The 24,274-nt window shown below is 44.6% G+C and overlaps 1 protein-coding gene across 4 annotated transcripts; it reads right to left on the bottom strand.

The window, feature by feature from the left end:
* Positions 1–4,087: 4,087 nt before the first annotated feature.
* Positions 4,088–24,237, bottom strand: ZNF558 (zinc finger protein 558). Of its 4 annotated transcripts, none has more exons than XM_017879885.1 (9): positions 24,151–24,237; positions 23,257–23,340; positions 18,105–18,432; positions 16,731–16,840; positions 16,107–16,195; positions 15,507–15,633; positions 7,524–7,619; positions 6,955–7,037; positions 4,088–6,456 (listed from the first exon to the last, which is right to left on the bottom strand). In XM_017879885.1, the coding sequence occupies exons 4-9, from the start codon at positions 16,759–16,761 to the stop codon at positions 5,674–5,676; spliced, it is 1,209 nt and encodes a 402-aa protein (XP_017735374.1). In that variant the 5' UTR covers positions 16,762–16,840; positions 18,105–18,432; positions 23,257–23,340; positions 24,151–24,237; the 3' UTR covers positions 4,088–5,673. The 4 variants fall into 4 exon arrangements, with proteins under 4 accessions (XP_017735374.1, XP_017735377.1, XP_017735375.1 ...); XM_017879888.1 differs by having other exon boundaries at positions 16,107–16,174; XM_017879886.1 differs by lacking the exon at positions 24,151–24,237 and adding an exon at positions 24,019–24,107.
* Positions 24,238–24,274: the final 37 nt, after the last annotated feature.

Genomic DNA, 24,274 nt, shown 5'->3' with positions numbered 1-24,274 from the left:
AAAAAAAAAAAAAAAGAAATTCTATCCTTATCACACACTAGATTTTCAGGACAGAAATGGTTCTAAAAACAAATGTTCCTCCATCAATTTACTGCTTTGTGTTATTGCTTTTGCTTTTTCTTTTTCTGATATCAAATTGAGAATAATTTTTTGTATCAAGGTGGAATTGACATAATAAAAAATTAATTATTTTAAAGTGAACAAATCAGCAGCATCTGGTACATACATTCATGAAGCGATGCCTCAGCTGTCACCTGTCTCTAGTTCCAAGTGATTTTTGCCATCCCCAAATCAGACTCTTACCCATTAAGTAATCAACCCCAAATCCCCTCTGTACCCACCTCTAAGATCATGCAGCCGTCAATCTCCTTCCCTTCCCTGCCTCCCTCCCTCCCTTCCTCCCTCCCTCCCTTCCTTCCTTCCCTTCCCTCCCTGCCTCCCTCCCTCCTTCTTTCTTCTTCTTTTTTTTTTTTTTTGAGGCGGAGTCTGGCTCTGTCATCCAGGCTGGAGTGCAATGGCGCAATCTCAGCTCACTGCAACCTCCGCCTCCTGGTTAAAGTGATTCTCTTGAGATTCCCAAGTAGCTGGGAGTACAGGCATGCACCACCACGCCCAGCTAATTTTTGTATTTTTTTATTTTTAGGAGAGAAAAGGTTTCACCATGTTGGCCAGGCTGGTCTCGAACCCCTGACCTCAGGTGATCCACCCACCTCGGTTTCCCAAAATGCTGATTACAGGCATGAGCCACCACAACTGGCCATCATCAATCTGCTTTCTCTTTCTGTGGATTTAACTGTTCTAGATATTTTATATAAATGAATTTATACCACATGCTATCTACTGTGTCAGCCTTCTTTCATTTAGTATAATGGGTTTAAGGTTCATCTACATGGTAGCAGATAACTTTTTCTTTTTTTTGAGACAAGGTCTCATTCTATCACCCAGGCTGGAATGCAGTGGCATGATCTTGGCTCACTGCAACCTCTGCCTCCCGGATTCAAGCAATTCTCCTGCCTCAGCCTCCCAAGTAGCTGGGATTACAGGCACCTGCTGCCACGCCCAGGTAATTTTTGTATTTTTGGCATTTCACCATGTTGGCCAGGATGGTTTTGATCTCCTGACCTTGTGATCTGCCCACCTCGGCCTCCCAAAGTGCTGGGATTACAGGCATGAGCCACCACGCCTGGCCAGCAGTCACAGTTTAATGTCTGATGGGACTCTCACTGTGTTTCTTGGTGAAAGTGTCCCCTCTGGGAACCAGTCCTTTTAGATTATTTCTTCAGCTTTCCCCCCAACAGCCCCATCCCCCATTCTATATGGAGAACACTGGTGTTGCCAACTATTTTAGACTTCAGGTGGGAGTATCAATGCATTGATAGCACCCCAGGGTAGCACAGCAGCTGATGGAATTCCTGGGCAAAGATACGAACTTTCCTGCCAAGTGATGGGCAAAAGTAGATTCTGAGAAGCAAAGGGGTGACCAATACTGAGTATCTTCCATTGTTTCAATAACTCTACCTCCTCTATGAATGACATTGATAGGCTTCCTTGCCTTATGGCTTTTGATTTGGTTTGGCTAATGGGGAGGTCAGGCATGAGATCAGAAGTGTGAAGGAGAGTGAGGTCTGACCCTGGCTGTTTCCTGCAGGAGGACCTGGGGCTGGATGCTATCCCTGACTGACCTACCCTCAGCTCCTGGAATGCAGCCCTCTCCTCTCATTTCCAGATTCAGTTGCTCCCTCCCTTCATCCCTTCAAGCTCTGGGGTTTTAAAAGAGCTCTGCCCTGCTCAGCTACTGGGTGCTTTACAACTTTTTGTGGTTTCCCTGGACCCTGTCCACAGCACTGTGAGTAGACCCTTTATGAAACCTCTACTTGAATTGTCCTAGTCTGTGGGTGCCAACCTGAGTTCCTGCTGGGACTCTGATGTGCCAACTCACTGAAATAAGGAAAAGTCCTAACAATGTCTTAGAAAACCCAAGATCAGGATCCACCATGTCTCTGACCACATCATCTTCTACTGCTCCCAATCACCTGCTTTGTTCCACTCCAGCTGCATTGGCCTCCTTGCTGTGGGCCTTTGCATGCCAACACTACTCGTGCAAGGCAAACTCTTATGACTCACTGTCCCAACTTGTTGAGATCTCTGCTCAAATACTCCTTACCAAGAGGCTTTCTTTTCCTCGTCTATATAAAATTATTAATCCCAACCCCCCTTAACTCTCCTAAAATGTTTTTTTTCAGAACTCTATAATACCATGCTTTCTTGATTTTTCTATAATCTGTTCCTCCTCCATAAGGATGAAGTATTTCAATGGCAAAACTTGGCCTGGCACATAGAACATACTCTGTAAATGGGGTAGTGGTTAAGTGCATGGACTGTCTGGGTTCAGATCTTGGCTCTACCATTTACCAGTCAGTGAATGCAGACAAGTAACTTTAAGTGTATCATACCAGTTTTCTCATCTGTAAAACTGGAGATAATAACATTACATACTTACGTTTATAATGCATACTCAGTTAATATTTATATGGCATTTAGAAGGGGCCCTGATCTATGGAAAGTACTACATCAGGAGTTCAAGACCAACCTGGCCAACATGGTGAAACCCTGTCTCTACTAAAAATACAAAAAAATTAGCTGAGCGTGGTGGTGGGCACCCGTAATCCCAGCTACTCAGGAGCTGAGGCAGGAGAATCGCTTGAACCTGGGAGGTGGAGGTTGCAGTGAGCCAAGATCGTACCATTGCACTCCACCCTTGGTGACAAGACCAAAACTCCATCTCAATAAATAAATAAATAAAGGTTTGACCATTTATTATTAATGCATTACAATACTTTGCCATGTAAAATATCATCTCCACATAAAAAGGAACAATACAGAAGAAAATACATAATCCTTATGCATCTAGTTACATAACATCAAAATATATAAAAATCACAAAATTACAATATGTTAATACATAAACGTAATGGAAGAGTTTACCACACCTCTATCACTAAATAAGGTTAGAAAAAGAAATCTGAACATATGTACTGTACTTGGAAATACAATTAAGTTGCATTAATGTGCATATACCCTATATCCAAATATTAGAGAATATACATTGTTTTCAAAGAAACAACATGGGTAAAATTTGACCAATTTATAGGTTTACCAGTTAGATTCTGCATCCTGCTGGAAGTTAACAGACCACCACCTCAAAAACAAACAACAGATCATGATGGCTTCAATCAGTTGTTTCTTTTTTTTTTTTGAGACGGAGTCTTGCTCTGTCGTCAGGCTGTAGTACAGTAGCGTGATCTCAGCTCACTGCAACCTCCGCCTCCCAGGTTCAAGCAATTCTCCTGCCTCAGTCTCCCAAGTAGCTGGGACTACAGGTGCGTGCTGCCATGCCACGCTAATTTTTTTGTATTTTTAGTAGAGACGGAGTTTCACCATGTTGGCCAGGATGGTCTTGATCTCCTGACCTCATGATCGTTAGGGGTTTCTTTTAGTCATGTAAGAAGTGTAAGAATAAGGAGTTCAGAGCAGATGCAGCCAATCGGAGGCTCTTGGAGAGCCCAGAGCATTGTGATTTTTGGCTGCACTTTTGGTTGCTGTCATCATGGTCAAAAAGAAGCTCTTCAAACTCTAGACCTTGAGGCCACCTTCCAAGAGACAGAATAGGTGAGATGAATGGAAAATAAGCAAGAACGAGCCAGGAGATGTTCCCCACAGTGACTTCTACTTACTTCTCATTGCCAGGGGAGTGGGAAAAAACTTGCCTGGGCTTCAAGAAAAACTCTAAGATTGAGAACATTCGATACCATTCACAGACAACTTGAACATGTTTCTTTCTTTAAGCAAATAAATGGAGGAGCACAGACACTGGGAGAGAAGCCAACGTATTTGGCATATCAAGACAGAAAATAATCAGTATCATAAAGCTCATGTACTCTGACAAAAATATCATTAAATTAGAAAAACGTGTATTACAAATACTAATTTCCATTATGATAAACCAAATCACTCAGAAGGTATTTGGAAATACCTTTTTGAATATGCAATATGTCTTTAACAAGCAAATTATAATAAATACATTGCATTAAAATTATGAAATATAAGTTAATGTTTATTTTAGGGAACAGCTATACACGTTTATGTTAAAAGAAAAAAGACTAAAAAGTTAATGAGCTAGCAGTCCAATCTACAGATGAGACACTGATATAGGAAATCCCACACTCAAAACAGTTATTATATTTTTGTTCCCAGTGAAAATTGTGGCCACTCAGTGAAGAGTTGAGGCTGAGGCATCCTAACACTGATTACATTCCTAGGGGTTTCTCCATGTAAGTTCTTTCATATACAAGAAAGAGAAGAATCACTGAAAAATATTCCAATATTAATATACACATAGGTTTTGCATCCAGGGAGAAGTTCCATATTTTCCACAATACAGAGGCATAACTGAAGGCTTTCTCTTTTTCTTTATATTTGCAAGTTTCTCTGCAGTGTGAATGTTCACAAGTTTCCTAACAAATATGGAAAACCGGAAAGCTGTCCAATATTGATGATGTTCAATAGGGTATTCACTCCAGAATTAACCCACAAGTCCCTTAAAAACTGAGAGAACATTCAAGACTTTCCCATAGTCACTGCAGAATACCACACTACAGTTTGCTCAGAAATGTGAACACTTTTGCTGTAGGATATTCCGCATTTCTGAGTGTTGTTCCATTGTGTGATTTCCAATGTGTGTCTTAAGGGATGACTGTCCCTGAAGGCTTCTGCATTCTGATGACCTTCACAGGTTTTCTCTCTTAGTGTGAGCTGCCACATGAATCCCTGCTGATAGCACTGAAGGCTTTCCTACAGCTGTTCCATTCTTCAGGATTCTCTCGGTACATAACCTTCTGGGCCCATGAGGGTGAGAGTTTGAGCTGAGAGCTTTACCACACAGATTGTCCTCAAAAGGTTTCTCTTCAGAGTGAATTAATAGGAGTTACTGAATGCTATTTCATATTGATTAGATTAAAAGGATGATGTGCTGAGGGCTTTACTTCATTAATTCCATGGCAAGTTTCCCAGATGTTTCTGAGTGATCTGTTTCCTTCTGTAGTCTCTCACATTGTATCAGGATTGCTGTGTTGTGAGAGTAACACAATAGGAAATAAGTGAAAGCTTAGCAGTCCTCCTGAGGATAGGTCATAAAAGTCATTTTGGCCTCTGTACTGGTCGTCTCTTGGCTCACTAACCTTCGGGAGAACTTATTGCCAAATCATAAAGGAACTCGGCCTTGTAAAGAGGCCTACGTGGAGAGGCCTGCATGGTAATGACTGAACGTCCCCTGACAACAACCAACGCCAACTTTCCAGGCATGTGAATGAGTCATCTTGGAAGTGGACTGTTCATCAGTAAAGATGTTAGATGGCCACAGCTTTGGCTGACATCTTGACTGTAAGTAAGGGCATAAGAGATCCTGCCGTGTAACTACAGAGATAAGCTATTCCTGAATTCCTGACCTGTAGAAATTGTGAGATAATAAATGTTTGGTGTTTGTGGCCACAAAGTTTTGGGGGATCATTTGTTATGCTGCAACAAATAACTTATACATCCAGTGTGAGCTCTCTCAAACTATCTTAGGGATGAAAGATCAATGAGTGCTTTCCCCCAGAAGTTCCCGCAGTTAATTCATATCCACCTATTATGTATTCTCTTGTGTACAGAAAGGTAGGAGTTACTTGTGAAGGATTTCCCACAATGATTACATTCATAGGGTTTTTCTCCAGTGTGAGTTCTTAAGTGTTTCTTCACAGCTGAGAGATTATTAAAGGCTTTTCCACAGTCACTGCACTCGTAGGGTTTCTCTCCGGTATGTATTCTCTTGTGCACAGTAAGAGAAAAGCTACTGCTGAAGGATTTCCCACACTCATTACATTCATAGGGTTTTTCTCCAGTATGAGTTCTTACGTGCTGTGTCAGATAGGAACTCTTCCTGAAGGTTTTCCCACAATCGTGACATTCATAAGGTTTCTCCCCTGTATGAATGCTATTGTGCCCAGTGAGGGAGGACCTTGTGCTGAAAGCTTTTCCACACTGATTACATTCATGGTGATTCTCCCCCGTGTGAATCCTCTTGTGGCTTTTGAGGTTACAACTGGTGCGGAAGACGTGAAAACACTGGTTACATTCGTAGGGTTTTTCTCCGGTGTGAATTCTCACATGCAGTCTAAGGGATGAGGGATCACTAAATGCTTTCCCACAGTGATTGCATTCATAGGGTTTCTCCCCATTGTGGATTCTCTTATGAATAGTAAGGTAAGATCTGCTACTGAAGGACTTCCCACACTGATTACAGTCATAGGGTTTTTCTCCAGTATGAATTCTCTTGTGCTGAGTTAGGTTAGATTTTGTGCTGAAGACTTTAAAACACTGATTACATTCATTGAGTTTCACTCCACGATGACTTCTTTCCTGTGGATTAAGAGACGAATGATAACTATAATTTATAATATTTGAAATACTTAATGTTCTCATAGGAATTTTCTCTCCCAGGAATTCTGTTACATTATTATAATCAATATTTTGGCTACTTTCAGTGGTTGTACATGGTTTCTGTCCAGTTTTAGAGTTAAGAAAGTTAAAAAGCATAGATGCTTTGCCACAAGTCCTTATCAGATTCACAAAACATTTTCTGATAACTTCGGGATGAAGTTTTGTTCCCAACAGTCAATATCTGAGCCACAGATAGGAAATATTTACTTGTGGGAACTCTCAGTGAAGAAATAAGTTTGAAGCTAATTCACACTTCTTTAAATATTTACAATTTTCACAGTGTCTCTCCAGGGACACGGCATTCTCAATTATAAATGACACTTTCCTTTAATGCCTCTCCTGGTTGTTTTGTGCCCTTTCTAAACTTAGGGCATTCTCCTACTGTAGAGAACCAGAAATCACCCATGTTAGTCTTACCGTTTTTACACGTTTAGACTGTTCTTTTCTGAAAACATGCTTCTTAGGAGTTAACCATTTGGCTTTAAGTAGAGTCTCCAAATCTGAAACAAAATGAAAAGAAATTTAGGTTGATGGAGAAAATAAATGGAAAAGTGCACACATGAGTAAAGGCAGATTCTGAGGGATCAAGGTTTTTGAGGATGTTTGGAACAAAGAGGATTTGGTTATGAAAATTTTAGGTATTAATTTTAAAAAAGGATTCTAGACAAACTCAGATTGATCACAGATTGATGAAAGGAGGAGTGATCAGGAATGCAAAGTGGGAAGGAACTTGACTGAAATTTTCAAAAGAGTTGCATCTTTGTTTCTTCCCTGAGCCTGAAGCGAAGCATGAGATGATGATGAGAGAGTCAGAGAGAAAAGAAAGGACATGAGGAAGCTCATACCAAAAGTTCTTGTGCATCTTTGGCAGGAACAGGGTATTTTACAAAGTTGCCTGATTGACATTAACTAATGTAATACTCCCAACCCCCAAGTCACTGGCCAGAGCTATTCCTCACAAGGGCTCACATCCGCCTGGTGCTCACCTGGACAGGTGCTTGGAAGAATTCCTCTTTCCTCTGTCATCACCTTCTTGTCTTGTTCCAACTGGGATATCAGACTGGGTTTATTAACACGACACCCTATTTATGGAAAACGTACACATGATATAGGGAACAGTGCTGGGGACAATCAACTCCATGAAACGAATGCCAACATTTCTGAAGATGGAAAAGGGTGACTTTAGGAACAGTGAAAAAAATAATGCCCCCCCCTTTTTTTTCTTTTTTTTGAGACAGAGTCTTGCTCTCTGCAGCAGCGTGATCTCAGCCCACTGCAACCTCCGCCTCCCGGGTTCAAGCAATTCTCCTGCCTCGGCCTCCTGGGTAGCTGGAACTACAGACGCACACCACCACGCCTGGCTAATTTTTGTATTTTTAGTAGAGATGGGGTTTCACCATGTTGGCCAGGTGGGTCTCCATCTCCTGACCTTGTGACCCACCCACGTTGACCTCCCTAAGTGCTGGGATTACAGGTGTGAGCCACTGCACCCTGCCAATTACACCTTAATTCTAGTGTATAGGGTAACTCTCACAGGGAACAAAAATGCAAGCATATTCAACTAGATATTCAGGGTGACAGGGCAGAAGCAGCTCCAGAAGCGCATGCCTGAGTTCAAATGCACACTTCAGAGGCCCTGACACTTTTAACCATGAAGAATATAAAGTCAGGACAAGAAATAGATCTTCAGTGCATAAGGCAGGAATTAGAGACAGCCCATGAGGGTGGGGCCGTATGGCCCCATTCATCACTGTACTCCCAAGCCCCTGCACAGACCTAGGGACACAGAGGTGCTTAAGAAAACTTGACAGAAGTGATGACGGTGACAGTGGTGGAGGAGGGAGTTCCAGACGTTCATCCCTCCACAAAAACAGTGAGGAAACTGGCAAAAGCGGTCAGAATCAACTTTATTGGAATTGTAGAAATGTATCCAAAGTCCACAGCCATCAGGAGCATGCCTTCTCAGAAAACCCAGCTGAATCTGGGTGAGAGAGCTTTATGATACTTTAAATGGACCTCTTTCCCCCTGCTTTGTCTACAGCCTTGAAGACAACAGCCTGGATTCCTAGTACTTGCAGGGAGCAGAACAGACTTTACTCCATGGTTGCTTTTCTTGACCTAGCTGGTGGTTCCCTGAAGGACTGGCTCAAAGGGTTGCCTTTATTTATCTAACTCCAAATTCTTTCAGGGACTGAGCTGGTTACCTGGAACACATGTGATCGACACATGTGAAGGCAAACGTATTAGTCAGTACTGCCTGAGGCAAGAGAAGACAGTACAAGCAAACAAAAGACTAACCAAAAAACCTGAAAGGAAAAATGGGGAAAAAGATGTTTGGGGAGTAGGACTTTGAAAATCTTCCTCATATTCTTAAGAACCTGTAATTCCAAGCACATACTCAGGGCTGGGAGCATGCCCAGAAAATACTTAGAAGGCACGAAAACCTCACCTTTTGGTGACCTTCAGGCTCTGCACAAGCCAGAAATGAAGGTCAAGGCAGAGTTAACTGCCTAAGTATTAAAGGCATGTCCCTATGTACACGCAGAGCCCATGTAAAGAGACTGGAAGTTTTTTCCTTTTTTGTTCCAGGCCGTCAAATCACTACATGACCATTACGCTATCAGTGGCCGCACAGGACCGATACAGACATTACAAAGTTAGTTCTGAAACAGAACTACTGTATATCCTAACAAGAGTTCACAATATATAATACTCCAGAACTTTAGAATATACCATAGTTCTATTTCAGAACTAACTTTAGAACTGTCGTATGTTCTACAGATACATACAATACCAACAACAACAAGCAAAACAAACTCTGGAGATGAGGAAAAGTCTGATTCCCAAATTGCTATATGATAATATTCCAAATGTGTAGTTTCAACAAAATAATTACGAGGCAAGCAAGGAAACAAACGTTGGGCCCATTACAAGACAAATGAAGCTGGTAGAAATTGTCCCTTCAGAAATTCAAATACTGGACTTCATTAGACAAGTAAAATAAGTCAACCATTTTAAATCTGCTAAAAGATGTACAAGAAATATGTATAAAGAACTAAAGGAAACCATGAGTACAAATTCTCATCAAATGAAAAACAGCAAAATAGGTACAACTATGGCATATGAAAAAAATACAAAAAAAATGGAAAACATAAAGAGAAACTTTAGGAAGGCAAATAAAAAAATTTGAGTTGAAAAGTACAATAGCCGAAATGAAACATTCAGAACATATCTGAGCAAGCAGAAGATAAAATTGGTGACCATGAAGATAGGGCAACTGATATTATCCAGTCTGAGGAACAGAAAAAGAGAGAGGCCAGGGGCAGTGGCTCATGTCTGTAATCCCAGCATTTTGGGAGGCCAAGGCAGGAGGATTGCTTGCATCCAGGAGCTGAAGACCAGCCTGGGAAATATAGTGAGATCCTGACTCTATAAAAAATAAAAAAATTAGCTGGGCATGGTGATACACGTCTATAGTCATGCCTCCCTGTTTGGGAGGCTGAGATGGGAGGATCACTGGAGCCCAGGAGGTCAAGGCTGCAGTAAGCCACAATCACTCTGCTGTACTCCAGCCTGACAGAGTGAGAACCTGTCTCAAAGATATAGAGAGACAAAGAGAGAGAGAGAATTTAAAAAAAGATCAACAGAGCCCGAGACCTGTGGGATACCATCAAACATATATATGATGCAGAGAAGACAGAGATGTGGAGAGAGAGAAAGGGGTGAGAAGGTTGAAGAAATAATGGCTAGAAACTTCCTAAAATGTGATGAAAGGCACAAATGTACAAATCCAAGAAGCTCAAGAAACTCAAGTAGAATAAATTTGAAAGAATAGAGATTCATACTGAAACACACACACACACACACACACACACACACACACATACACACACACATTTTTTAAGCCAGGGTCTTATTCCATCACCCAGGCTAAAGTACAGTGGTGTGATCATGGCTCACAGAAGCCTTGATCTCCTGGAGTCAAGCAATCCTTCCACCTCAGCCTTCCAAGAAGCTGGGACCACAGGTGTGCACCAGCACATCTGGCTAATTTTTAAATATTTTGTAGAGACAGGGTCTCTTTAAGTTGCCCAGGCTGGTCTCATATTCCTGGCCTCAAGGGGTCTTCCTGCCTCAGCCTCACAAAGTGTTGGGATCACAGGCGTGAGCCATTGCACTCGGCACCAAACACATATTAATCAAACTGTTGAAAGACAAAGGCAGCATCCTAAAAACAGCAAGAGGGAGGTGACCTATCACGTTACACAGGATCCTCGGTAAGATTAACAGCCAATTTCTCAATAGAAACCATGGAAACCACCAAGCACTGGAGTGGTATATTCAAAGTGCTGAGAAAAAATGGCAACTAAGAATTCTATGTCTGGCAAAACTCCCCTTCAGACACAAAGAAATGAAGACCTTCCCAGAAACAAAGACTGAGTGTTTGTCACTATTACATCTACCCTACAAAAAATGATTGAGGGTGACTTCAGGACAAAACGAAAAGACAATAATAACTTGAATCCACAGAGAGAAGTGAAGAACACTGGTAAAAGTAAATACAGAGGTGAATATCAAAGTCACGGACAATGTGTTTTTGGTTTGTAACTTCTCTTTTATTACTACATAATTTAAAGACAAAAGCATAAATGATTATACATCTACATTAATGGACACATAATGTAAAATTACGAAACAAAACAGCTACAGTGAAACAAAGTTTTTATATACTATTGAAACTAAGTTGCTATTAAACTAGATTGTTGTAAATTAAAGTGCTTATTAAAATTCTCAGGGCAACCACTAAGAAAATAACCAAAAAGGATAAAAACAAATGAGAAGGGAATCAAAATGGCCCGCTAGAAAGTATCTAACACAAAACAACAATGAAAGAACTGAGGAACAAAAATGATACGACACATACAAAAAAGTAAATAGCTATCTATAGCAAATAGTGAACAGGCAGAAGTAGCTCCTTCCTTATCAGTGATTACATCATTGCAAGGTGGATTTTGGCAGAATGGATTTAAAAAATAACACAATGACAGATGGTTCCCAGCTTACAATGGTATGATTTTTTAACTTTATGATGGTGCAAAGGTCATACGCATTCAGGAGAAACCACACTTCAAGTATCCTACAACCATTCTATGTTTCACTTTCAGTACCATACTCAATACATAATTTATAATTGTTGAGCTATTCAATACTGTATTTAAAATACCCTGTTATGTTAGATGATTTTGTCCAACTGTAGGCTAACGTAAGTGTTCTGAGCATATGTAGGCTAGGCTAACTGATGACGTTCAGTGGGTTAGGTGAATTACATGCATTTTTGACGTTTATTTTTTCTTTTTTCATTGTTTTGCATTTTTGACTTATAGTATTTTTAACTTACAATGGCTTTACTGGGACATAACCTCATCAAAGTTGTGGAACATCTGTACATATTATCTATAAGAGACTTACTTTACATTCAAAGACACAAATATGGTTGATAGCAAAAGAATGGAAAATGATTTCATTCAATAAAAATTGTTAAAAAACATAGAGAAAGACATTATAGATGTATAAAGCATCAATTTATGGAGAAAATGTAACAATTATAAACACATATGTGCCTAATAAGATCTCCAAAATGTATGAAGTAAAAACTGGCATAATGGAAGGAAGATATAGAAAGTTCTATAATAATCGTTCGAGACTTCAACACTCCACTTTCAATAATGGGTAGAACAACATATTAGAAGATAAAAAGGAAACAGAGGGCTTAAACAATAAACTAACTAGACCTAACAGATATATAAAGAACACATCACCCAACAAGAGGACGCATATTCATCTCAAATGCACATGGAACATTCTCCAGGATAGATGATATGTTAGGCTATAAAAAAATTCTCACTAAATTTGAAAACAATGAATTCCTACAAAGTATCTTCCTTAACCACAATGGAATGAAATTAAAAATGAGTAACAGGGCTGGGCATGATGGCTCACGCCTGTAATCCCAGCACTTTGAGAGGTAGAGGTGGGTGGATCACAATGTCAAGAGATTGAGACCATCCTGGCCAACATGGTGGAACTCCGTCTCTACTAAAAATACAAAAATTAGCTGGGCGTGGTGGTGCGCACCTGTAGTCCCAGCTACTTGGGAGGCTGAGGCAGGAGAATCACTTGAGCCTGGGTGGCGGAGGTTGCAGTGAGCTGAGATTGTGCCACTGCACTCCAGCCTGGCGACAGAGTGAGACTCCATCTCAAAAAAAATAGTAAGGTTATGTATTGGAAGCCTTAATATGGTTAAGGTGACAACACTACCCAAAATTATCTACAGAGGTAAAACAATCATTATCAAAATTCTGATAGTTTTTTTTCCTTTCAGAAATGCACAAACTGATCTGAAAATTCATGGCGTTGCAAGGGATCTTGAATAGACATGTGTTGAATAAGAAGAACAAAGTAGAAAGATTTACATTTCCTATTATCAAAACTTACTACAATGTAACAATCATCAAAGCAGTGTGGTACTGATCCAAGGATGGATATACAGACCAATGAAGCCAGGAGCAGTGGCTCACGCCTGTAATCTCAGCACTTTGGGAGGCCCAGGCAGGCGGATCATGGTCAGGAGTTCAAGATATATAGACCAATGGAACAGAACTGAGAGTGCGTAAATAAACTCCAGTGTGTATGGCCACAGAATTTTCAATAAGGATGCCAAGGTCATTTGATGGGGAAAGAACAATATCTTCTATAAAGCTGGTGAGACAACTGGATATACACACGTAAAGAATGAAGCTGGCCCTTTCTCCACATCATATGAAAAATTCACTCAAAATCTATCAAACAGCTAAGTGGAAGAGTTAACACTAGAAAATTCTTAGAAGAAAACAGGGGTAAATCTTCATGACCTTGAGCTGAGCCATAGTTTCTTAGGTATCACACCAAGAGCACAAGCAAAAAAGAAAAACTAGATACAACGGACTTCATCACAACTAAATCTTTTTTTGTTTTTTCAGACGGAGTCTCGCTCTGTTGCCCAGACTGGAGCACAGTGGATCTCAGCTCACTACAACCTCTGCCTCCCAGGTTCAAGCGATTCTCCTGCCTCAGCTTCCCGAGTAGCTGGGATTACAGGCACCTGCCACCATGCCCGGCTAATTTTTGCATTTTTATTAGAGATGGGGGCTTCACCAAGTTGGCCAGGCTGGTCTTGAACTCCTGACCTCAGGTGATCCGTCCGTCTTGGCCTCCCAAAGTGCTGGGATTACAGGCATGAGCCACCGTGCCTGGTCACAATTAAAACTTTTGTGCCTCAAAGGACACTATAAAGAAAATGAAAAGATACCCAAATAATAGAGAAATCATTTACGCATTGTATTTTGAATAAGGATTTGGTACCCGGAATATAAAATGAACTTTTAAAATTCGACAACAAAAATAAACAACCCAAATAAAACATGCGCAGAGGGTTGGGAGCAGTAGTTCACACCTGTAATCCCAGCACTTTGGGAGGCCAAGGCAGGCAGATCACTCGAGGCCAGGAGTTTGAGACCAGCCTGATCAACACAGTGAAACCCTGTCTATAAAAAATACAAAAAAATTTAGCCAGGCATGGTGGTGCATGCCTGTAATTCCAGCTACTTGGGAGGCTGAGGAATGAGAATCACTTGAACCTGGAAGGCGGAGGTTGCAGTGAGCTGAGATTGCGCTGCACCATTGCACTCCAGCCTGGGTGACAGAGGGAGACTCTGTGTCAAAACAAGCAAACAAACAAACAACAATAACAAAAATGGGCAAAGGACTTGAACAGACATTTTCCAAAGAAAATACTCAGCAAGTACATGAAAAGATGCTCAAGTCATTTGTCATTAGAAAAATGCAAATCAAAACACAACGAGATAGCACTTCACACCTACTGGTATGCCTATAATCAAAAAGGCAAGTGCTGGAAAGATGTGGAGAAGCTGGAACCCTCATGCATTGGTGGGAACGTGCAACGGTGCAGCTGCTGCGGAAAAGTCTGGCAGTTCCTCAAGAAGCTAAACACAGACCTAGCCTTCCACTCCTAGTATATACCCAAGAAAATGCAAGTGGGCATTTAAACAAAAGCTTGTACACAAAAATTCATAGTATTATAGCATTATTCCTGATAGTCAAAAAGTGGAAACAACTGAAATGTTTATTAATAGAAAAATGGGTTGGGCAAAATGTGGTATGTCCATACAATGCAATATTATTCAGTCATAAGGAATGAAGCGCTGGGACAACATACAACATAGCTAAGCTTTTTTTTTTTTTTTTTTTTGAGACACAGTCATGCTCTGTTGCCCAGGCTGCAGTGCAATGACGCGATCTCGGCTCACTGCAACCTCTGCCTCCTGGTTCAAGCAATTCTCCTGCCTCAGCCTCCTGACTAGCTGGGATTCCAGGAGTGCACCACCATGTCCAGCTAATTTTTGTATTTTTAGTAGAGACGGGGTTTCACCATGTTGGTCAGGCTGGTCTCGAACTCCTGACCTCGTGATCCGCCCGCCTCGGCCTCCCAAAGTGCTGGGATTACAGGTGTGAGCCACCGCGCCCGACCCATAGCTAAGCTTTTAAAACATTGTGCTACATGAAAGAAGTCAGACACAAAAGGTAATGTATTTTATAATTCCATTTATATGATATGTTCTGGATAGGCAAATTCCTAAAGACAGAAACCACATGAGTGGTTACCAGCAGCAGTGGGTGCTTCACAGGGACGAGGTTTCTTTGAGGGTGATGAAAATGTTGTGATATTAGATAGTGTCGATGGTTGCACAATACTATGAATATATTAAAAACCACTGGATTGGACATCTTCAAATAGTTAAAATGGTGAATTTTATGTTGTATGGATTTTACCACAATAAAAAAACTAAGAAAAGCCGGCAAGTCTTGCCACCGGAGTCATTAAATAAATGCAGGAGTGATGTCAGGCTTACCCAGCGAGGCCAGGTTCCTGCAGTTCTCCAGCATCACGTCCCTGTACAGTGTCCTTTGGGTAGGGTCCAGCAATGCCCATTCCTCCTGGGTGAACTCCACGGCCACATCCTCGAAGGTCACCAAGCCCTAAAGCATTGCAGACATCACGGCTTAGCCAAGGACCACCCCCACCAATGTGCACAGGAAGAGGGGCCAGCAGAACAGAGCCAGGGCTAGGGAAACCTGAGTACGAGATGTGGGGTGGGGTTCCAAGCTCCTCTCCCTAGCTTCTGAGCTCAGCCCTCAATGCTTGTCTCCTTAGGCCACTCCCAGGTTAATTGCTTGGGCTTAGAACATTGTCATGTCTTTACTTGGCTTTCCCTTAAAACTCTCAGGAGCACGTGATGTACTCAGGGACCCTGGAGGGACCTCTGAACCTGCAGTAAACATTAACACACACTGACATTTTCTGGGCAGCCCTCACCCTCCATCAGATGCCTGGAAATCCTGGGATGCCTGAGGACCTGGTTTGGCCATGAGGCTCCAGGCTGCTGGAAGGTATCGAGTCTAACCTTCTGGTCAAAGGAGTAATGACTTGGGAAAAGGAGCATCCGACTCACCCGTAGCCAGCTTGTCAGGAGCTCATCAACCAGCTCTCCACCCTCTGTGTGTCCTTTTTGCTGAGAGGCTGGGAATGGGGAAGATGGAGCTGGAGGAGGAGAAATGAGTCCCAGGGATTCAGGCTTGTCTAACACCCACAGATCTGCCCATGATTGACCATATTCACCTCCTACACCCACACGGATGAGGCACCCACAGAGCGTCGACCTACACTCCACGCAAACACCTACCCACAGCTCTCCTAAGATACCCGAACACAGCTCTGTCTCACCAACCAAAAACAGGGCTCAAGGTCTGACTGCACTTGGGGAAGGGATTATTCCCACTTCACAGATGAGGAAACCAAAGTTCCGAGGGTGTCACTGTGTTTTTATCAGGTTCACAGCAAGAACTAAAGGGAGAATTCAAAAGTTCCAGCACATTCACCACAGAGGCGACATCCACAGATACCCAAACACCTAAGTCCCAAATCCCGAGAGCCGCCCGATCAGACACCGAGGACCTCTGGGCCCTGGGGCTCCACTCCTGCCTCACCTGCTCTGCCCAACCCCCTCCTGTCCCATGCTGTGGGTCAGAGCCTTTCAAGCCTGGACTCTGAGAAATGCCAGGACCCCACGACTCACCAGCAGTCGGGGGCAGGAGGACGGCCGCCATCCTGTGACTCCGACAGCAACAGGGCAGCCGGGAAGCAGGACGCTCCTCCCTTATTCCGCAGCACTCTCAGGACAGAGCTCTGGAAGAAACGGGAACGCTCTAAGTCTCCATGGCCTCCTCCCTCTCGGTCTGCTGCTGATGGGCCCTCCTCAGCCCATCCTTCCCACTCTCCTTCAAATGCAAGTTCTGGCTTCCACACTGGGCCTTTATTTTGCTGAGCAGGCAATCATTCAGGGCTACCTGATGGAAAACTTGCCTTCCTCTGTCCCCAACACAATGACCCACCCACTTTGAGAACCTCCCTGCCCCACCCACTTTGAGAACCTCGGCTTCACACAGTCTCACAGCACGTTCTTCCCATCCACAAATGCATTCCCGGCTACTTCCTCCTTCCCTGGGGACTCCGGCGCCTCCATCACTCCTCCCACCTCCAGTCCCAGCTCCTGGAGGATGTCAGAGACCCCCAGAGTCTCAGGAGTTCCTCAGCTCCAGGGCTCTTTGACCCTTCTCTCCTCATCAGCCACACGTTTCCACGAGCCCCTCAGCCTTGATCAGCACCGGGCACTGTCCCATCACCCAGAACAACGTTCAGAAACTCCCCTCTCTGAACCCACCTCCCTCCTCAACTTCCACCGTGTTCACTAATTTTTTCTGTCACTGCATGTCCTCTGACAACACACAGGCCTCAGTCACCTCCTCCTACCTCAGTCACTCGCCTCTTGCCTTGGTCAGCTCCTCGCCTGCCTCAGTCACCCCGATCCTGCCTCGGTCAGCCCCCTCCTGCACATGCTCTGCCTCCATTACCCCCTCTTCTGCCCTTGGTCATCCCCCTCCTGCCTGTGCTCGGCCTCAGTCACCCCCCTCCTGCCACACTCAGCCCCTCTCCTACCCATGCTCTGCCTTGGTCACCCCTCTCCTGCCTCAGCCACCCCCTCTCTTGATTTCATCCTCACCCAGCTTGGATGTCACCGTCCCTCATTTCAGCTGATTTCCTCCTCCCCACCCCACACCGTCATGCCAGCCCAGCAGAACTCCAGCCAGGCGTGACTTCAAACATCCACCCGCTCCAGGGCACATTCGGGCAGACCACTCTGTGCAAGGGCTGTGACGTTGCCACCCTGGAGTAACACGGTCACCAACGTGAAAAGAACACTCAGCCTGCAGGGCGATCCCACAGGTCAGCGTGGCTTCCCACTTGTCAAACCTCCTCTCCTCTCTTTAAACCTCACACCTTCCCCCCATCCCCTCTGTGGTAACCGCTTCCTAACGAGCCCTTGACGATCCCAGGCTCCCGGTGCGCACACCCTGTGTAGGCCCAACACACACATGGAATTAGGGCTGACCTGTGTGACCAGCAGAATATGGCTGAGGAGACAGTGGGGATGGGTACAGGGTTGACTTCCAGGGCCAGGTGCTAGAAGGCACTGAAGCTGCTTCTGCCTTGGTCTCCTGGATGCTGCTCTAGGGGACGCCAGTTGCCATGCTGGGAAGATGCTCAAGTGGCCCTGTGTAGAGGCCTATGTGGAGAGGAACTGAGGCCTCCCACCAACAGCCAGCTCTGACTTGCAGGCCATAGAGTGGCCCCCAGTACCGGTTGAGCCTTCGGATGATGCGAACCTAGCTGACAGCCTTCTGCAAGTTTTCAGCCAGAGCCTTCCAGCCAAGCCGCTCCTGAATTCCAGAAACACAAAAGCAGTGAGAGACGATACACGGTCGTTTTTTCAAGTGACTAAGGTTTGAGATCATTTGTTAGACAGTAAGAGATGACAAATCATCTCACTTTCAGCAGATAATCCCAATCCTGCTTCTCAGGGTAACGATCACGAGAAGGAATCTACTTTCCTGTGTTGCTGCCAGCACTGTAACCTGCGCCCCGCTCTCCTGCCTCCTCCCATTGCAGACAAGGAGCTGCCTGCCTTCTCCGCAGGGCCTGCTGGGCAGTTCTGGACTGGGGTCCACTCTCCTGCTTTTGAGTAGCTGTCTGCGCTCGAAGCTCTCTCCTCCGCTAATTTTTGTAGTTTTAGTAGTCCGGGTTTCACCATATTGGCCACACTGGTCTCAACCTCCTGACCTCAGGTGATCCACCTGCCTCGGCCTCCCAAAGTGCCAGGATTACAGGCGTGAGCCACCACGCACAGCCCGAAAATGAATTTTCAATTGTGTTTCATTCTCATTGGTTTAACTGAAATAGCTCCATGTGGCTAGTAGCTACCATGCTGGGCAGCGCCTACACAAGCACAGGCCTGACGTCCTTGAGGATGCAGAGGCGAGGACCTGTGAGTGGCAGAGTGAGGGCGCGCACATGGCCCTGGGTTAAGGAGGCTGCCTGCAGGTTTGCACAGACAAGAGCTGGGGCACAGTGAGCACTCTGAGCCCTCTGACCAATGCATGGAGGAAAGTGAGCAGCATCACATTTTCTCAGCTCTAAATTCCCAGGTCTCTTCTTTCTACGTCCTTCCTACTCCAGGACCATTACCCAAGCTTAGGCCACAATCATCTGATTCCTAAACTACCTCCGAACACCTTCTCTTTTGCCTCTTAAATGTCTTCTTCCTGAATCCTGAAGTCCTTGTTATCTACATGCTTACACTACATGCAAATTGCATCACCCTCCGGCCCACAACTCTTCAGTGTATTCCCACTGGCCTGAGAACAGAGTCTGAAGTGAGGCTTCGCCTGGCTCTGCCTCTCTCTCGGTCTTGGTCACACCTCCTTCCCTGTTTTGTTTTTGTTTTTTGTGGAGTCTCACTCTGACGCTCTGGAGTGCTGTGGCGTGATCTTGGCTCACTGCAACTTTCGCCTCCCAGGTTCAAGCAATTCTCCTGCCTCAGCCTCCCAAGCAGCCAGGACTACAGGCATGCGCCACCACACGCAGCTGATTTTCGTAATTTTAGTAGAGACGGGGTTTCACCATGTTGGCCAGGCCGGTCTAGAACTTCTGATATCAGGTGATCCACTCGCCTTGGTCTCCCAAAGTGCTGGGATTACAGGCGTGAGCCACTGCGCCCGGCTTCTTTCCCTGTTCTTGTCTCAGCCTCAGCCATCCCTGTGTTCCCAGTGCAGGGAGCATGGCAGCCTCTCTCCTGCTGCAGGGACTTGCCTTACGCAGCTTCCTTGACAGGCAGTGCTCTCTTGGACATATCCCTGTCCCCTCACTCCAGTCAAGCCCTGTGACTAGCTACATCTGACCCCAACTTGGAGATGGAGCAACAATTCCCTGTTTTAGGGGCCTGTGAACCCCAAGTGGGAAAATAAAGGAAAATCTTCAAGTTCCTTTAAGGGAAATTCCAGGCAGCCAGCTAGCCCCAAAAGTAAATAAGGAACTTGTTAAACAAGAAGGTAACAGAACCTAAACCAATAGCCAAAGAAGTTAAGGTTCCAGAGATGTCTGCTTTCCCCATGGAAACTAAAGATAATGCCTTAACATGCGTCCCTGAGTTGCCTTTCAGAGGCTGGGACTCCCACTGAGGACTCCCACCAAATGGAGCTGCTGGCTCAGAGACCCCAGATGAGGGGGACGTGAAGGCTGAAATCAGCGTCCTTTGTGCTAAGTTGCTTGCTGAGGGGCTTGGAGAAAGTCACCTCCCTCAGCCCGTTCACATTTTCCTACTGACTCTAAATTTTTAAACAAAGCTTCTTTTCCTTAACCAATTACAAATCAGAAAATCTTTGAATCTACCTGTGACCCGTACACTCCTGCTTCAAGACATACTTGCCCTTTTAGGTCTAAACCAGTGTCTAACCTCCATGTATAGATTTATGATTTTGCCTGTAGCTTCTGCTTTTCTGTAATTTACCGTTGCCTTCAGAAATCCTTGCCTAGCTGGGCGCAGTGGCTCACGCCTGTAATCCCAGCACTTCGGGAGGCCTAGGCGGGCGGATCACCTGAGGTCAGGAGTTTGAGGCCAACCTGGCTAACATGGTGAAACTCTGTCTCTACTAAAAATACAAAACATTTGCCAGGTGTGGTGGTATGTGCCTGTAATCCCAGGGACTCGGGAGGCTAAGGCAGAAAAATCACTTGAACCTGGGAGGCGGAGGTTGTAGTGAGCTGAGATCGCACCATTGCACTCCAGTCTGGGCGATCAAGTGAGATTCTGTGTGATTAAAAAAAAAAAAAAAAAAGGCCGGGTGTGGTGGCTCATGCCTGTACCATCTCAGCACTTTGGGAGGCTGAGGGGGGTGGATCACGAGGTCAGGAGATCAAGACCAGCTGGGCCAACATGGTGAAACTATGTCTCTACTAAAAATACAAAAATTAGCCAGGTGTGGTGGTGGGCACTTGTAATCCCAGCTACTCAGGAGGCTGAGGCAGGAGAATTGGTTGAATCTGGGAGGTGGGGATTGCAGTGAGCTGAGATTGCGACACTGCACTCCAACCTGGGTGACAGAGCAAGACTCCGTCTCAAAAAAAAAGAAAAAAATCCTTGCCTAGCAGCCACTGGGAAGGCCAGGATTTGAACAATTAATGGTCTGGTCCTCCTTGCTTAGTGTTCTGCAATAAGAGCTTTTCTATCTGATGCAGCAACCCTCAATATAGACATCTGGTTTCACTGTACCACCAGGTGAGCAGACCCCAGTTCGGTTCTATAACAACTTAAGCTCTCAAGCTAAACATCCTTCCCAAGAAAGCTTCCCTGTTCCCTCTGATCAAGTTCACTTGTGCCAAGCTCACACACCACTCCTGTCATTCATTGTTTAACATTCATCTTCCCTGTTAGAAGGTAAACTTTATGGAGTTAGGACAGGGGCCGTTTCAGGTCCTCTAGGGTCCCTGTGCATCTGACCCAGGACCTGACTCATGGAGGCGACCTGGTTTGCCAAGGATTGTCCCGGTTTGAACACTGGATGTCCTGTGCCCTAGCAAATCCCTTGGTACTGAATAAATGAGGATGGTTGGTCACCATAAACTGTGTACTCAAATAATATCTATTGCATGATAAGTAAACATTCCCTCAAGAGTGTTGCAGGAAAGCTAGAATGGAAAAGGTGCGCACACACACACACAATCAGTAAAAACCCCACTATTTAATACAAGATTATTTAACATGATTCTCTGCAACATGAATCACCACACTGTTATTTCACAGAAGTTTTAAGAAACAAAGTTAATTCCTATTAGGAGGTGATATGGTTTGGTTCTGTGTCTCTCCCACCCAGGTCTCATCTCCAGTTGTAATAATCCCCACGTCAGAGGAGGGGCCAGGAAGGAGGTGACTGAATCATGGGGTTGGACTTCCCTCTTGCTGTTCTGACAGTAAGTTCTCATGAGATTTGATGGTTTAAAAGTCTGACGCTTACCTCTTCTCTCTCTCTCCTGCAGCCATGTAAGACGTGTCTTGCTTTCCCTTTGCTTTCCACCATGATTGTAAGTTTCCTGAGGCCTCCCCCACCACGCAGAACTGTGAGTCAATTAAACTTCTTTCCTTTATACATCACCCAGTCTCAGGAAGTTATTTAAAGTAGTGTGAAAACTCTCAGGTAGTTCTTTATAGCAGTGTGAAAATGGACTAATACAGGAGGCAAGGTGCAGAGGACAATCTTTTTGGAAACCAGTGCCCTACCCTTTAATTTATAAGTTGTTGCTTAATATTCTTCCAAATGTTTTCAAATCTCATTAGGGGGAAAAAAAATCCCACTGCTCAAAACACATCTGGTTGCCAGTCAATTTAATTTTAAATGTGTTACTAATGTAAGAAAGCTCAAATCATCCTTTTTACCAATGTCCTCATATTTTGAAGTTTGGTGGAGGCTGATATGCCTTTAGAAATAAAATCGACAGCCTGGTGTGGTGGCTCACGCCTGTAATCCCAGCACTTTGGGAGGCTGAGGCAGGCGGATCACTTGAGCTCAGGAGTTCGAGACCGGCCTAGCCAACATGGCAAAAATCCGTCTCTACTAAAAATACTAACGAAATTAGCTGAGCATGGTGGTACTTGCCTGTAGTCCCAGCTACTCATGAAACTGAGGCAGGAGAATTGCTTGAATCTCGAAGGTGGAGGTTGAAGTGAGATAAGATTGCTCCACTGCACTCCAGCCTGGGCAACAGAGTGAGACTTGGTCTCAAGAAAAAAAAAAAAAAAGTCACATCAAACAGGCCTGAAGAATGTTGCTAAGTAGTCCTGCTAGTTGTTAGTAGGAAGACTTGTAACACTACATATACATGTACAATTTTCTACATTTATACTTACATAAAATCCAGAAACTTTAAGCATTATAGCATACCAGAAAATCTGCATTTAGCTACAGTTACACATCTTTACATTATTTGTATGTCTGTTTTGTAGATACTTATTTGCATGTAACTATATTTACTTATTTATACACATATAACCAAAAATACCTCTGTCTTTTTACCTTGAACTCTCCTTAAGATACCTTCACTCTCAGTGACTTCCATGTGGTTACAACCCCAGGACAGGAAAAGCCCGTGAGCAGTTCTTCTACACAGCAGAGCCTGCTGGAACCTTGTTGTAGGCTCCACACTGTACTCACCTGGTCACACACAAATCCACAACGACAGGTGGACCTTGCGGCAGGCTTCAACACGAATCTGAGCTTGAACGATGTTTTTCTCATCTGAAAAAAAAAAAAAAAAGGCACAAAGATTTCTTTCGAGGCTTTGTATAGGTTGTACAGTTGTTGGACACAGCTGTTGGAAACACCATCCCATTCACTTTTTTGGGTACTCAATGATTAAATGTGTAATAAGGGCCTAGCCTGTGGGCCGGGACTGGATTTACCTGATTCCTATCCGGCCATCTGCTCCTTAAGAGGGGGAGAAAGCAGCTTAACGCTGTGTGCATTTGACTTGCTCAACTTATTAGACTGGAGAGAGCTTCTATGGTCACTCCAGAGACTTTAAAAATATCTTGTCACTTAGAGGCCCTAGTAAGTGACTAAGCTGAATTTTTAACAATGTATACAGTTTATTCAGAACTGCAGATTTTTTTTTTTAAGGCCCTAGAGCAGGGTTTCCCAACCTGGCACTACTGATAATTCCTTGTTGTGGGGGATTGTCCTGTACAACGTAGAATCTTTAAGAGCGAGCAGAGTCCCTCTTCCCCGGCCTCCACCGTCTAGGTGACAGTAGCAGCCTCCCCTCCCCACAATTTGTGACAACCACAGCCGTCTCTAGCTACAGCCAAAAGTCCCCTGGGGCGCAGAATCGCCCTGGGTGAGGGCGACTGGGGCTCTCTGAGGAGGCGACAACGGCGAGGGCCCCGATCCAGGGGCAAGCAGCAGCTTCGCGCTGACCTGCTTGCACACTGCCGGAGGCCTCATGGACAGAAACACGACTACCGGGAGGGACGCAGGGCCCACGGCTGGCGGTGCCCGCGGCCCACGTCGCCCCCAGGACTCGGACCCGAGCCCCCGCCAGTCGCTCACCGAGCCCGGCCCCTACCGCGGGCCAAAAGCGCCGACTCGCGGGGACGGAGGGACTCGCTCTCCGGTGCCCCACGCGCAGCCCCTCCCACGGCACCGCCCCGCGCTTCCGCTTCCGGTCTGGGGA

The sequence above is a fragment of the Rhinopithecus bieti genome, unplaced genomic scaffold, assembly GCF_001698545.2.
Source record: "Rhinopithecus bieti isolate Rb0 unplaced genomic scaffold, ASM169854v2 scaffold_10589, whole genome shotgun sequence".
Taxonomy (NCBI): Eukaryota; Metazoa; Chordata; class Mammalia; order Primates; family Cercopithecidae; genus Rhinopithecus; species Rhinopithecus bieti.
This window is presented reverse-complemented; position numbering and strand designations above follow the sequence as displayed.

Bases quoted from the DNA above. Each gene is read 5' to 3' on its own strand.
- ZNF558 (XM_017879885.1), bottom strand. From the start codon at position 16,761: ATGGCGGCCGTCCTCCTGCCCCCGACTGCTG. The intron at 16,196-16,730 runs GTGAGTCGTGGG...CTCCTCCTCCAG, and splicing joins CCTCCTGCCCCCGACTGCTG to CTCCATCTTCCCCATTCCCA. The intron at 7,038-7,523 runs GTGAGCACCAGG...ATTTTGTTTCAG, and splicing joins TCTTCCAAGCACCTGTCCAG to ATTTGGAGACTCTACTTAAA.